The sequence below is a fragment of the Akebia trifoliata genome, chromosome 8 (assembly GCF_017979445.1).
Source record: "Akebia trifoliata isolate Shusen 1 chromosome 8, ASM1797944v1, whole genome shotgun sequence".
NCBI classification, from domain to species: Eukaryota; Viridiplantae; Streptophyta; class Magnoliopsida; order Ranunculales; family Lardizabalaceae; genus Akebia; species Akebia trifoliata.
This window is the reverse complement of record NC_141382.1, coordinates 6710374-6725768: the sequence shown is the minus strand read 5'-3', so window position 1 is coordinate 6725768 and position 15395 is coordinate 6710374. Positions and strand designations below refer to the sequence as shown.

General features: G+C 33.5%; 1 protein-coding gene across 1 annotated transcript; it reads right to left on the bottom strand.

Annotated features, from left to right (window-relative positions):
- Positions 1 to 8266: 8266 nt before the first annotated feature.
- Positions 8267 to 9217, bottom strand: LOC147395785 (protein FANTASTIC FOUR 4-like). The gene has a single exon (XM_086449342.1). The coding sequence runs from the start codon at positions 9215 to 9217 to the stop codon at positions 8267 to 8269; it is 951 nt and encodes a 316-aa protein (XP_086305468.1).
- Between the last annotated feature and the right edge of the window lie 6178 nt (positions 9218 to 15395).

Sequence of the window (15395 nt, the reverse complement as noted above, 5' to 3'; positions counted from 1 at the left end):
AAATAAAAAAAAGATGAAAGAAACTAAAATTAAAAATTGATGTACCCCTCTTTATGTGAGGGATGGAGAAAGAGTATAAGATCCAACGTTGTATATAGATTTGACACTCTTACGCTTTCAAATTGTTGATATACCCCTTGAACTTAGTCTTTTCTAATCAACCAATGAAAAATGATGTAAAAGTGATTTTTCTTTCCAAAATCAATCATCTTCAACTTAGTTGCATGTGATGAAGATGACGATGATGAGATGATAATGGTGGTGGTGATGATGATGACATTGAGTTCATTTTTTATTAGTCTATGATAAAAAACCAAAGTTAAGCTTCACTAATCTGAGCAAAAGAGATATCCCAAATATTCACAAAAACATAGAGGGGACATCTTTATTTTGAAAACATGAGAGGAGGCATGTGAGGCTAGCCACCAAGCAAGGTGTGACCTAAGTCCATTCAACCAAATGCAAGACGAGAGGCTTTCTCCATAATTTTGAAGAGGGTTGGCTGCTACAAAGTTGAACTCTATTTGAAGTATGTTGATTCAAATAAGAGTACGGTTGTTAATAGCCAAGGCCTCGAAAAGGTGGGTTGTACTTAGACAAGCCCTATATTCCTATCAAGTTAACCCCGAGCCTGACGTTAACTGACTTACGCGAAGTTTGGGCTGAAATAGTTTTATACAAATATTATGTAGGCAAATTTTTTTAAACATATTATCATTAATTCATTATCGATATGGTTTTCTTGAAAAATGCGACATGGGAACATGCACACCTATGCTCCATAATAGATTCTTGTTGTGATTATGAGGAGAGAAACCAAATACGCACGTCAAGAACTTTTTCACACTCCAAAAATGTTGCTCCGGTGCCCCTGTAAATAGCATTCATCAACATGTTCAATGCAATATATATGACAAAAAACTTGAGGCAAAATATATTCATTTTAGTGGATGAAATTTTTCGCTCCATCTCCTTGGTGTGCTTATAACTTGAGCAGACTAGCCCAAGCTCAAACCGGGGTCAACTCGATTAATGGCCAAGCCTGGACCAAGTCACGTAGAACATGAGTTGAGCCAAAGTTAAAATAAGTCATACCCGGCCTTAATTTGGATTGAGGGTTTGGGTGGCCCAGCTCAACCTGAATCCAAGGGTATATACTAATATATAAATATTTTTATATTAATTATATCTGTTTATTTATTTTAAAATTATTTTTTAAATATTCCTTGTTTAAGATATACATTTTTTATTTATACTAGTTGTTGTATTTTTTATTTACAATATATAAGTTCTTTGCTAATCTAAACAAAATTAGACTTCTTCAATGAGCTCAACTCGTGTTCAGAAGCTCAAGCTCAGATTGAGCTTGGGTTAATGAGCTCAGTATCAATGCTAGGGTTGAGGGCTCTGCCACTTGAGTTAAGCTTGAGTCTACACTCTAATCTGTCCAAGTTGCAATCCTACTTGAAACACAACCCTTCCAACGTCCAAGTCAAATATACAAACAAATTAGTAGAGCATTTGAGGCCAAAGAGAGGAAAAAAAAAAAAAAACGTATCACTGATTTGGATTACAAATTTGTTATTAAGAAATTTTTATGCTAAGCCGATGAATCAATGGCATGACACCACATGTATTGAAAAAGCAAGAGTGATTGGTTAGTGAAGAGAAAATTTCTGAACGGTTTGGAGTTCGGATTTTAAGTGTTTTTGTCAATACACGTGGAGTCATTCTATTGGTTCACCAGCTTAGCACAGAAATTTCTTAACATCAAATTTGTACTCTATGATTTGTGAATCCATTCTCTATTTATAAAGGAAATCTAAGAATCTTATATTCGGTTACCTTATCAATCCATATGAAACAATCGAACGAAAAACAAATTAGACCATGGAAATAAAATCATCAGTTTGTTTTTTTGTAGTGAACTGGGCTGTCCGCTATGGAGCCCAGAAAGTAGGGCCAGGTTCAAATATGTTCAGCCCTTTTAAACATCAAATTAGAATCATTTAATGAAAATCATCAAATTAAAAATTAAAATCATTTTTTAGAAGAAACAAAATCAAAATAAACAAAATTTGACAAATTAGCCGATGGGGCGGATTGGCCACATGGTGTATGGTTTTCGTTCAACCATATTGGCTTTGTCAATCAGCCACACAATGTTGCAATGAGTTGGAAAATGATTGAAATATACAACTCATGGGTTCGAAGGGAGTGCAATTTAGGGTTGCATGATTTCGGATGATAGGAAAAGGGCGATGAAATTGAAGTGAGATTCAAATAAAAATGATGTTGAATATCTTCGGAGTTTAAGTTTAATGCGAGGACTCTCTCATTAAACAAATATATTATTGTTAACCAACCAACAACTCCCAAAGAACGATCTATTGGAGAGAGAGAAAACTATGAATATAAGAGAGTCATGGGACTTAATTGGGGTATGACACACTCGAAAGTAGAGGAAAATATACACTCAACACTCCTCTTCACTTATAAGGATGGAAAGAATTGAACCCATGATCTATTCGAACTTAACACTTTGATACCATGTTAACCAACCAACTATTCCCAAAGACTAATCTATTGGAGAGAGTGAGAACTCTAAATATAAGAGGGTCACGGGGATTAACTGGGGTATGACATATATGAACCATGCATAAGGCACCATTTCACTTGGATTCGTGAACATGTTGTCCCCCGTTAAAAACAAGAAGCTTAATTTCACCCCATTCTATGTCATTTGGACACTTATTGGGTAAGGGCAATCTTTTGATAGATATAAAAAACGAATCTTCTTGAGCTATAAACAAAGTTATATACATGAGGCCATACATCCAAATTGGGTCTTCGACTTGGTATAATGCAGCAAAAATGACTTTCTATAACATTTTATTTATGACGTTCATTTAAAAATGTTAGAAGAAAATACATTCTTGTACGTGAGCGTAAACTAATATCTCTATCACCATCACCAATCAAGAAGAAAATGCATTCATGTACATAAGCGAAAAATGGCGTGGATGGTTAGAATTCTTCCATAATATAATAATTAGTCTAAAGGTAATTGACCAATATATAGGGGGGTCATTTCATGATTAAGAGACAAAAGAAAACAAAATTTCTCTCATTAATTAGTGGGATCAATAATTCCAAGGAGACAAAGAATCTTATGATCTCTAGCCATGCACTAGATTCCCTGAATATAGTGGAGGTGGGTCCATCTTGGATACCCTAATTGATCCTCTGTTATGATTTCCACCGTCCATCCTTTTTTTAACCAATTAAATATATAATACCATATTTTTGGCAAGTTAATGCAAATTATAGTTTTAAAATGGGTTGGAGTTGACTCGACTTGATTGGATTTTGAGTTTACTCATAAAAACCAAAACTTGGTGGAATCAACTCAGTGAGCCAACTTGGTAAATCATCTCTGATGATCAAGTCAAGTAACACTGGCAGAACCTCCTATGGTTCCGTTCACCTACGGATACTCTTCGTATCTCAATCGCTCATTAGACATTAATTTAATTTACAAAGAGAACTGCTATTAACACAGTAACTTTTACTTATAACACTCCAATCCATATATAAACAGGGAATATAATTTCTCTTTTACAAATATTTATTATCCATATGCAACATGCCAATAAAGAAGTCAAATCTTATATAGTCCTTTAGAGTGGGCTGGTGGACATAGTGCGATTGGGTCATGGGTGGGTTTGGTTGACCAATATGGGTCATTATGTGGAGGTGATGAGAAGGATTAGGTCCACCAAAAAAAGACAAACTTTATAATCTAATTTCCTTTTTCATTTCTTGTCTGTCCCATATTGGTTACATGGATTGCATGTTTTGCATGCCCGTTTGGTCGGTCACATTTTACATCTACATTTCATTTCTTTCCCAAAATTTTGGGAGAATTTAGTGAAGTATATATATATATATATATATATATATATATATATATATATATATATATATATATATATATATATATATATATATATATATATATATAGGGTCCCGTTCGGCACCCTAAGTTTTACCACACACTTTAACAAACGCGTTTTGTCCTACATGGGTTAGAAGTTTCGGAATGGGCTGATTTTTGGTGAGGATGATCTCTATGGTGAGGAGATCATCCTCACCAAAAATCAGCTCATTCCAAAACTTCTAACCCCATCAAAAATGATTTACAAAAAATGGACGGTCTACGATTTTTCAACTTGTAAACATGGGGCTAAACATTTCGGAATGGGCTGATTTTTGGGGAGGATGATCTTCTAATCATAGAGATCATCCTCACCAAAAATCAGCCCATTCCAAAACTTCTAACCCATGTAGGACAAAAAACGTTTGTTAAAGTGTGTGGTAAAACTTAGGGTGCTGAACATTTCCCATATATATATATATAGGGAAATGTTCAGCAACAAACATTTTGACAAACATTTTGGCAAAACATTTTTGAAAATATGGGTTACAGGTTTTGGAATGGGCTGATTTTTGGTGAGGATGATCTCTACAGGGAATAGATCATCATCACCAAAAATCAGCCCATTCCAAAACTTCTAACCCATCAAAAATGGTTTACAAAAAATGGACGGTTCACAATTTTTCAACCTGTTAACATGGGGCTAGAAGTTTTGGAATGGGCTGATTTTTGATGAGAATGATCTCCTCACCGTAGAGATCATCCTCACCAAAAATCAGCCCATTCCAAAACCTCTAACCCATGTTTTGAAAAATGTTTTGCCAAAATGTTTGTCAAAATGTTTGTTGCTGAAAGGGACCCATATATATATATATATATATATATATATATATATATATAGGGAGCGGTTCAGCAGTCCTAAAGTTTGCCAAGTTTTGTGCCAAACATTTTTTGTAAATCAATTTTGATGGGGTTAGAAGTTTTGGAATATGCTGATTTTTTGTGAGGATGATCTCTATGATGAAGAGATCATCCTCATAAAAAATCAGCTCATTTTGAAACGTCTAACCCTAGTTTACAAGTTGAAGAATCGTGGATCGTCCAATTTTTGTAAATCACTTTTGATGGGGTTAGAAGTTTTGGAATAGGCTGATTTTTGGTGAGGATGATCTCCTCATCATAGAGATCATCCTCACAAAAAAATCAGCTCATTCCAAATCTTCTAACCCATATTTTGAAAAATGTTTGGCACCAAACTTGGCAAACTTTAGGGCTGTTGAACCGTCCCCATATATATATATATATATATATATATATATATATATATATATATATATATATATATATATATATATATATATATATATATATATATATATATATATATCATAAATGATTTTTTGACTTGAAAATTTTCACTCGATTGACATGGTAAGGGCATAGAATCGTAGATATTTTTCTTTGTGTATCCCGAAGAAAAATGTCTACAATGTTGTGCTCTTGCCACATCAATCGGGTGAAGACTGGATGAAAATTTTTGAGTAAAAAAATCACGACTCTACCTATATTAGTCATAAGTGTAGGATTGGGGAGAAAAATTACTCACAGACAAGTCAATCTGGGAATCCCAAATTGATCAATTGGGCATCGACCAATTTACAAAACTACTCTCATTAGGCTTCATGCAATTGATCATCCAGAATACTATGAAATTCTACATTGACTTTTCTATGAGTAAAAGATCTCTTGGGATATTATATATGAATTCACACCCAATGACAGAAGACTTGATTTTAGATAGAGTACAATGAACGAACAATATTTATTTAACCAACCCCAAATCTTTGAGACAAGGCATTTATTATTGTTGTTGTAATATAACAATAACCAAGCAATAAACATATAGAAAAGAAATAAAAGATCAAAGATGCAAGCACACGAGGGATTCTTCCACAATTTGATGATAATGTGTTAAAAAAACCTAAACAATAACATGGATCACATGATCCTTCACCAAAGATGGATTAGTGAATTTTGGGGATGTGGTAACCCAAAGATTGCAACCATCGTGCACCTATACTCGGTCTTGTATACCACAACTTGCAATCTTCTTGCCCACTTGATTAACTTAAAGGGACATTTTAAAAAACGAAGAAAAAGTTTTTGTCAAAGGTACAAATTTAAATAAACATTTTGGTCATATACTTTGATTGATATATTCTAGTTGAATTTTCCCATCTTCATTCTAGTTTTTAGGCTTTAGCTCCATCGTCTTGGCAAGTGCACTTTGACTACTAAGTTAGTAGAAATTGCAGTAGAATAACACTGTTATATATTGAGTAATGTCACTTACCTTTGCATTTTTTTATTTAGTTTATATAATTTTTGAAATTTCCTAATTATATATATTTTTTTCAATTCTCTATTATATCCAACTCTAAAATTGATAAATGCATAAATTACCTATTTTTACCCCTACTTTATGGTGGTTATTTAACATTAATTTAATTCATTTAGCCTAATTAGTTGAATTTTCAATTTTATAAGTATGGAAATGTCAATAAGTAAAAGAATGACTAAAGATGAATTTTTTGTGAAGAAAAATTGTAAAAGGAAGGAGTAGTTATTGAAAAAAATAAAATGAATAGTCAAAAATAGAAAAAGAGAAAAAGTTTTTAAAAGAGAGACTTAAATGTACTCAAGTCTTATTCTAAAATAATCCTTACATCTCTCATATATTTTTTTTTCAATTTCTTTCCTTCTCTCATCCACATATGAATTTCTCTTTTTTTTTATTTTTTATTTATTTATTTTTCTCTTAATTTTCTATTTATTCTATAGAGAATTCTTCTTCTTCTTCAATCTTCCTTCATCTTTAGTTTTCTTCTTCTTCTTCTTTTTTTAAAAATTATTTTTCTAGATTTTTTATTCAATAATTTTTATAGATTTTTCTATAGAGTTTGTCAACAAAAATCTTAGTTTGGACTAAGGGTGAAGCTTGAAAATTATCAATTTTTTTTTTTATAATAATGATGTATAATTTTCATTTTTTTTAATTAATATAAAGATAAGTTAATTATTTTGATTAATTTAATATCCATAAATTCTTTTTGAATTTTTGTTTATAATTATCACATCGAATCTTTGAAAATTTTCTTTGATTCATTGTGGATGGATGTTATATTGATTACTTAGAGAATCCTTATGATATGTAAATGTGTTACACATGACGACTTTAGATTTTTCAAAATACTTTAATAAATAAAATTTTGATTTAATTGATATATCATCCGGTTAGAGAGAATATTTAAATTGATCAAAAATAAAATTATGAATTTTTTAGTAGATCTCTGATGCATTGCTTTTTAAATTCGTTTTTATTTTGCTCCTTATGCGAGTGTAAAAAATCATATGTTTTCATAGTTTAGTTTAATCTTCTTTCACATCACATGTGTTTTTTATTCACTTGTTACACGATCCCGTGAATCAACCTCACACTCTTGAGATTGTATTACTTCTCTACACAACCTATACTTGGGATTATTAATCTACACTATTTCAAAGATTGCAAAAGCTTCTTGGAAGATCTTCTATTCATGATGGTGTCTTAGTTCATTTATTTGCCAAGGCACATGTTTAGTCCATCAACCTCCGTTATAGGATCTGGATCATGATGTATAACCTATCAGGGTAATCCCAAAAAGGCCATGGTTACCCCCTCTCAATTATGAGGCTTTGGCTTTCAATTTTCTTAGGGCTTGGAAAATTTTTATGTTCCCACAATCATCAAGGAGACCAGAAAAAAGGAAAGAGTCGTGCTGGGGTGACATTGGGATTTACTGCAATTCTCACATTTCATAAGTGGGGTGCACACATAACCGTAGATGTTTCTTAAGATACGAGTAAAAAGCATCTAAGGTTTTGTGTGCACCTCCACATTAGAAATGTGAATCACAGTAAATCCAATGTCACCAAGAAAAACAGTACCTAAACAGTCAACATGTAGACCTAAAAGAGGTAAGCCAATTAATTAATGGTCCTGATTTTATGTGCACCAGTAGTAAACCATGCTACTGAAACTGGTCTTCTATACAAGTGAGTGTTGATAGTTTCCATTGTCTTTTAACTCCTTATGTCCACTTATCTAAAAGGGTATCTCCAATTATACATTTGTTGAGGGTATTTTGGGAATAATAAGATAAGCCAAATATACCTCCATATTGTAGAGAGAAACCATTTATAATAACATTGACAACTACCATTAAAATATTTTACTGATATCAAATTCAAAATATTAAGCCAAAAAAGGGACAAAAGGGTAAAAAATAATCAAAAAGAGTAAGAGGAGGCTTTAAGAGTGGCCACCCAAAAAGGCTCCCAAATCAAACTCCCTTTGTTCCCCAGCCTACCTTCCTTGCACCTGCTTGGCTTTTGAAATTCTTCCATTCCCATTTCATCCTCATCACTCCCTTTAATGTCATTTGTCTCCTCATCCACGTAATCTTCGACTTCTTTGCGTATAATTTCACGTACACGTTCTTGGTCTTCATAATGTTCTTCTTTTCCTTCTTCGACGGCTTCGGAGTCTAAATAAGAATAATTACAATTATTTAGAAAGTGAAGCTTAAGACAACCATCAATCCTTTCAGCTTTAAAGATTGTATTTGATGGGACAATGACGGCTTTCATCACCAAGCGTCCACCTTCGCGGTGGGACCTAATGCGGAGGCAGTTGGTACCACTGATTGATGTTAAGGGAGGTGGGTAAGATCCATTATTTATCGTACTGTACTTTGAAATTTGTCGTAATTTTGTTGGAGTTGAAAATGAAGAGATATCGAGGTTCTCACTAACATTACTTCCTGTCTCGCAACCTAAATTCTCCGTGCACAAGTCTAAGCTCTTCTGGCTAAGCCTCGACGACGAATGCTTAATGAGAGAGTGAACATAAGGCCTGTCTTTGTCCTCCTTTAGATCCTTTGAGAGACTTTGAGATGTATTAGTGATAGTTTTGATAAAGCTCCATCCCCCAAAGTCGTCATTCGAGTTGATGTTGGTGTTGTCGTTGTTGTTGTCATTGTCATCATTATTGTCGTCATTAATCGTGATGATGTTGTTGCCATACCCATCAGTGTCGTAAACTGATTTTGGTCTTTGAGACCATTTAATGGGTCGGAGGAAGTGTGACTTGGGTGCAACCAATTTGAGTCCCAAGGCTTGTGGTTCGGCAAGCTCGGGTTCAAGACATGATTGCAGCCCCTGATACACTGTGGATGACATGACTATATAATACACCGTCACGAAAATTAGTGGAGAAATGTAAAAAAAGGAGAGAGGATTGAAAGAGTAGGAAGAACAATGGAGATGGGTTTTTTAATTAGAATGCAAAAGTGTGAGGGTTTGAGACCCTTATAGTTGCATAAAAAAGATTAAGAGAAGGAAAATCCATGTGTTGGAGTGGGTGAGGAAGTTAAAAGATAAGAGGAGAAGATTGAGGAAGAGAAGAGGTAGAGAAGAAAAGAAGAGAGGATATGGGAAACAAGAGAAGAGGTAGAGAAGAAAAGAAGAGAGGATATGGGAAAGAAGTGAGAGGAGTGGGTGTGAATTTGTAGTCCCACAAAAGTGACAATAGGGACGTAAAGTGAAGACAGAGAGAAAGAGAGAGAAAACAAAAGGATTATTTGAAATATTTCATGAAAAGGGTTGCTATCTCTCCTTATTTTCCTTGTGATACATTTGTTCTCATTTATTCATTTTAGATAGCCAACTTAAGAGTCAAAAATGTATGTGGACGTGTTCAAAGGGAAGGAAACATCAAGACCCACTGAAATATATTAGTGTATGAAATTACTTAAATGCCCATACTCCAAACTCTTCCAACCTAGTGTAAGTGTCCAAATAACTTTCAAAGTTTCAACAGAACTCCACTTTGATGGTTTCTGTTGGTTTTTATTTAAAGTAAGGAGACCAACATATCTCTGCTTTTGGTCTGGCCTAGCTTGTTAAAAATGACAAAACTACACAGATAGAACAAAAGCCACCAACACACTCACATACTAACACACCCTTTGATGTATTTTATTTTATAGTTTTATTTATTTTGCTTTAGAAATGTTAAAGATCTTGAAAAGAAGGAAATGACCTTCCACTAACTCAAACAACCTTTTGTTTGATGGCTAGGTCTTAACCTATGAAAACTACTAAGGGTTGAATGGGTACCCAATTAGGTTGACAATGGATCGGATTTGGATCATACTGAAGTTCATTTGGAACCTCTTTGATAAGAGTTGGATCAGTTTGGATCCAAATGGATAACTTGGACTGGATGTTTTTGGATCTCAACAAGTTCCAACCCGATTCGGCTACTATACTTCCACTCCTGGGCCAAGAAGTGAGAGTTATTATAAGTTGGGTTTAAGAAATTCCAGGTTCAACAATTTCCACTAATGATTCACTTTTCTTCCATAAAGGAGGATTTTAGTGAATAAATATTTTATATTTAAACAAAAAATGTAGCATATATTTTACATTTTCTTGCATTTTATCATATTGGGGTCCGGTCAAATCGGGATGTAATTGACATAAACCGATAGAAATGATAGTAGATTAGATACAAAATCCATCATCCAAACCTAAAGTAATCGGATCGGATTTTGGGTCATTCAATCCCTAAGAACCAATTAATCAACGTGAAGGTGGGCCAACGGGTTTCGAACCTAGGTTGTGGGACCAACACTCTACATGACATTACCAACTTACCTAATTGTAGGGTAAGTTATACATAGTAGGGTTTGTATGACACATGGAGCTCGCTCCATGTATAGTAGTGCAAAAAATGTCATCTTTTGTCTAATACGTATGTAATTCTTATTTTTCTAATTATTTCTTCTCTCAATGTTTTTTAATACAACAGATGAGCACCTAACACTAATTGGATCTTGGGTATTAGTTGAACCGAACCGACCCATTTGAACTTTTATTACTATCCTCCCCATCCCTCTTCCTTTATGGGTCACCAGTTGTAAAAAATTTCACCATTGCCTTACTAAGTTTGAGAGGCACCACATGAGCACTTTCATCACTATTTATCGTCAAAACAAAAGTTTGTTGAACATGGGTGACAACAGTTCCCATGCAACAGTCAAGTACAAACGACTGTCACAAAAGTAAGTAATTAAAAATAAAAGAAAATAAAAACTCCCAATAGGAAATCAACCAATTAAATCGGCAAATCAACAAATTAATCCATGATTTGTCGATTAATTGCAAAATTTATCTCCTTCAACCTTCAAATCTCGAGAATAAGATGGGGTTTTTTTTTTATGGCGTTTCGTGAAGAAACTCAAAATAATCATTCATATAAGCCCCAGAATTTTCTTGAATATTTTTTTTTGAAACTTTCCCAAATTTATCTAAATTAAATCGAAGTAAGCCCGTCAAATAATTACCTAATCCGCCTCACCCAAGTGGGTACACAACATATGGTCTCCCTATTATTTATTTATTTATTTTATAAAGAAAAACATAACTCTAGTAAATATGGCATATTTAGGGACTTTTGATTACTATGGAATTATAATTGTAAAGTACATTGGAATAAGACCATCACAAGCAGTGGGGTTGAATTAACAGCTCTTTCATACCCTTTAAAATTGTTTCTTGACTTATAGTTAATTTGACCTCATCAAACTCTTGGACATAGGGGCTGTTTGGATTGTCTTTTTGAATCCAAAGTATGTATTTTTTGAAAGTGGTTTTGTGCAAAAGATAAACCTTGCTATGAAAATGGTGATCCAAACTGCCCCTAAAGCTTACTACTCTTTCTTTACTTTTCTAAGCAAATTGTGATCAAAGCCACTATCTCATATTTGCAGACTAGCTCACCATCCCAGAACACCACGTCAAACCCTTGAAACATTCCAAACCTTTAGAATTGAATGGACTTTGAAGTACACCTAAATAGAAAAAAAAAAAATGATAAATTAAAAAGAAAGCTGCTATTGGCACCCCAACAAGTTTCTTATTACACCTCAATTTCTTAAATTATTTATCACACCCCAATTAAAGATTAAAACACATTCAAACATGACAAAGGTTTGGCTCAAATTATAATCTCAACATTACAAAACATTATAACACTCTATCAAACTGTTTCAGTAGTTGTTTAAAATCCTAAACCACCACCCCCCCCCCCCCCCCCCCCCCCCCCCAAAAAAAAAAATAATAAATAAATAGAAAAAAAAAAAAAAAACAAGAGATTTTCTATTAGCACTCCAACTTTTACATATTAGCAATCATTTCCTTATTTTCTTTTTCGTTTTTAATTGGAGTGCAATTTAGTAAAAGTTGGGGTGCCAATGGCTGCTCGCATAAAATAAAATAAAAGATAATCAAAAATCAACCAAAAGGGTTGATTTTATCCACCAAGGATATCTTCTGCCAAGGAAAAAAAAATCACCTAATCTAATCAAATACCAACCAAGAGAATGCAATAGACAAGACCAGTATTCCATTTGAATGGCACCATTTTGTTTTGAAGACCGACTGATCGTGCCATATATCCAAACTCGTAAGTACCAGCACAGCATGTCTGATACAGATAAGGAGTACGAACCTTATCGTACTCCCATAGTCACTCATGTATTCCTCTTCTAACTATGGCTTGTTAAAAATTGCATAAGGTATCTTCCAAAGGTCTCACATGGGGTTATGATTCTGAAGAATATACCATGACACAAAACAAGAGGAGACAGATTGGTACCCTTTGGTGCTTCTAAAAATACATCCTTTTAGCTCTCACTTCAAGGGGGAAAAAAAAGCCTCTTTGTAAGTGAGTGCAATAAGAACATGGGCTCTTACCTCCCTACCTCCACACCCTCAAACCCCTAACCATCAAATTTGCACTCAAAAGCCCTCTTTACTTTTGATTTGGTTTGGACAACCAAGTAATAGGGAGACTCATTTAACTAAGACCCTAACCATCAAATTTGCACTCACAAGTCACAACCCCTCTTTGCTTTTGAATTAGTTTAGCCAATCAAGAAAAAGACTCTTAAAACTATGAAAAAGTGCGATTGTCTGTTTCTCATGTGCCATTGGCCTCCCTGAAGTTGCACATAATTTTTAACTTTATTTTGTGGTTTTCTTTAAGACACGTTAAGAAAGTTGTGAGAATCCACTTCATGGCTTACCCAAGCACATGTAAGCCTTTTTTGGACCATGTTAGTGCCACCTTTTTTTCTTCCCTTGCATTGGTCATCTTTGTTTACTAAAAGAAAAAAAAGAATGATCTACGTAAACCATGCAAACGTGTCACGCAATTAGTACTCGGAGAAAAAATGAATTGTGCATTGAGACCTTGAAAAACTTTAAGAGTTTGTATACATGAGGTTGAAACTCAACTTTACAGCTAATATGACAATGGGTAGAATTTCATGTGGAACTGATTGTTTTTCCGAGGTTATTGTTTTATTAAGGAAATTATCGATCGCTTTCTTGATTAGAATGACTGTTAATACATTGAAAGGTTTCTGTACTTAGTCTAACCCAGAACTAATATATTATATAATCTGACGTCGTTAGCATTTGAAGTCGTATGGTTTCTTTTTCGTAGATTCTTATCCTATTAAGAAAATAATCTATTGCTTTCCAGATTATGATGACTGATAGAAGTTGAGGATTTCTGTATTTGGCCTACCCAAAGGTATTAAGTCATCTAAGGTGTTAAAATACTACAGAATCTAATGTAAAGGTGTAGAATTTCAAGTGGCATGCATTTTTTTTTCTTAGACTTTTTTTTTTCTTCTTTTAAGGAAATATTCTATGTTTTCATGGCTATGATGGATGACTCTTAGACATTGAAGGGTTTCTGCCTACCCAAAGATATTAATTCATCTGTAGTGTTAATCTGATCTACCAAATATACAAAGATAGGTAGATGATATATATATGGAAATGTTCAACACCCTAAGCTTTACCCTACACTTTAACAAACATGTTTTGTCCTACATGGGTTAGAATTTTTTGAATGGGCTGATTTTTGGTGAGGATGATCTCTATGATTAGAAGATCATCCTCAGCAAAAATCAGCCCATTCCGAAATTTTTAACCCCATGCTTACAAGTTGACAAATCGTGGACCGTCCTTTTTTTATAAATCATTTTTTATGGGGTTAGAAGTTTTGGAATGAGCTGATTTTTGGTGAGGATGATCTCCTCACCATAGAGATCATCCTCGCCAAAAATCAGCCCATTCTAAAACTTCTAACCCATGTAGGACAAAACACGTTTGTTAAAGTGTAGGGTAAAGCTTAAGGTGGGGAACGGGACCATATATATATATATATAGGGTCCGTTCAGCAACAAACATTTGGACAAACATTTTGGCAAAACATTTTTCAAAACATGGGTTAGAAGTTTTGGAATGGGATGATTTTTGGTGAGGATGATCTCCTCACTCTAACCCATGTTTTGAAAAATGTTTTGCCAAAATGTTTGTTGCTCAACATTTCCCACATATATATATATATATATATATATATATATATATATATATATATATATATATATATATATATATATGGCATTTTTTTGACAAAATCCCAAACAACATTTTAGACAAAGCATTTTATTTTATATGGGTTAAAAGTTTCGGAATGGACTGATTTTTTTGTAAGGATGATCTCTATGATGAGAAAATCTTCATCACAAATAATAGTCAAATTTGAAATTTATAAGTTAAAGAATTGTGAACCGTCAATTTTTTACCTTAAGTTTGTAACCACTTTTCATGGGATTAGAATGTTCAAAATTGGCTGATTTTTTGTGAGGATGATCTACTCACCAATCTCACAAAAAATCAGTCTATTCCGAAACTTTTTAACCATATAAGACAAAATTTTGTCTAGAATATTGTCTAGGATTTTATCAAAATAACATATATATTTGGCCAACACATTTTGTCCTACATGGATTTGAAGTTTCAGAATGGGTTGATTTTTTGTGAGGATGACTAAAAAGGGACGGTCCATGATTCTTCCACTCGTAAACCTGGGGTTACAATTTTCATAATGAGCTAATTTTTAGTGTGGATGATTTTCTCATAGTAGAGATTATCTTCACAAAAAAATCACCCCATTTTGAAACTTCTAACCCATGTAAGACAAAAAGTGTTGGCTCATGAATGAATTGGATTTTGGTGAAAAGTGTTCGAATGGGCTGATTTTTTGTGAGGATAATCTCTATGGTAAGGAGATCATCTTTATAAATAAAAAAAAATCAGTCCATCCTTCTAATTCCATCTAAAGTGATTTACAAATAAAGATCATCATATATATAGGGGAGCATTCAAAGACCCTAAAAAGAGCCAAACATTTTTCTAGATATGAGTTAGAAGCTTCATAATAGGTTGATTTTTTGTAAGGATTATCTATAATTGATGATTCACGATTCTTCAACTT

Coding starts and splice junctions, on each gene's coding strand:
- LOC147395785 (XM_086449342.1), bottom strand. CDS start 9,217: ATGTCATCCACAGTGTATCAGGGGCTGCAATCATGTCTTGAACCCGAG.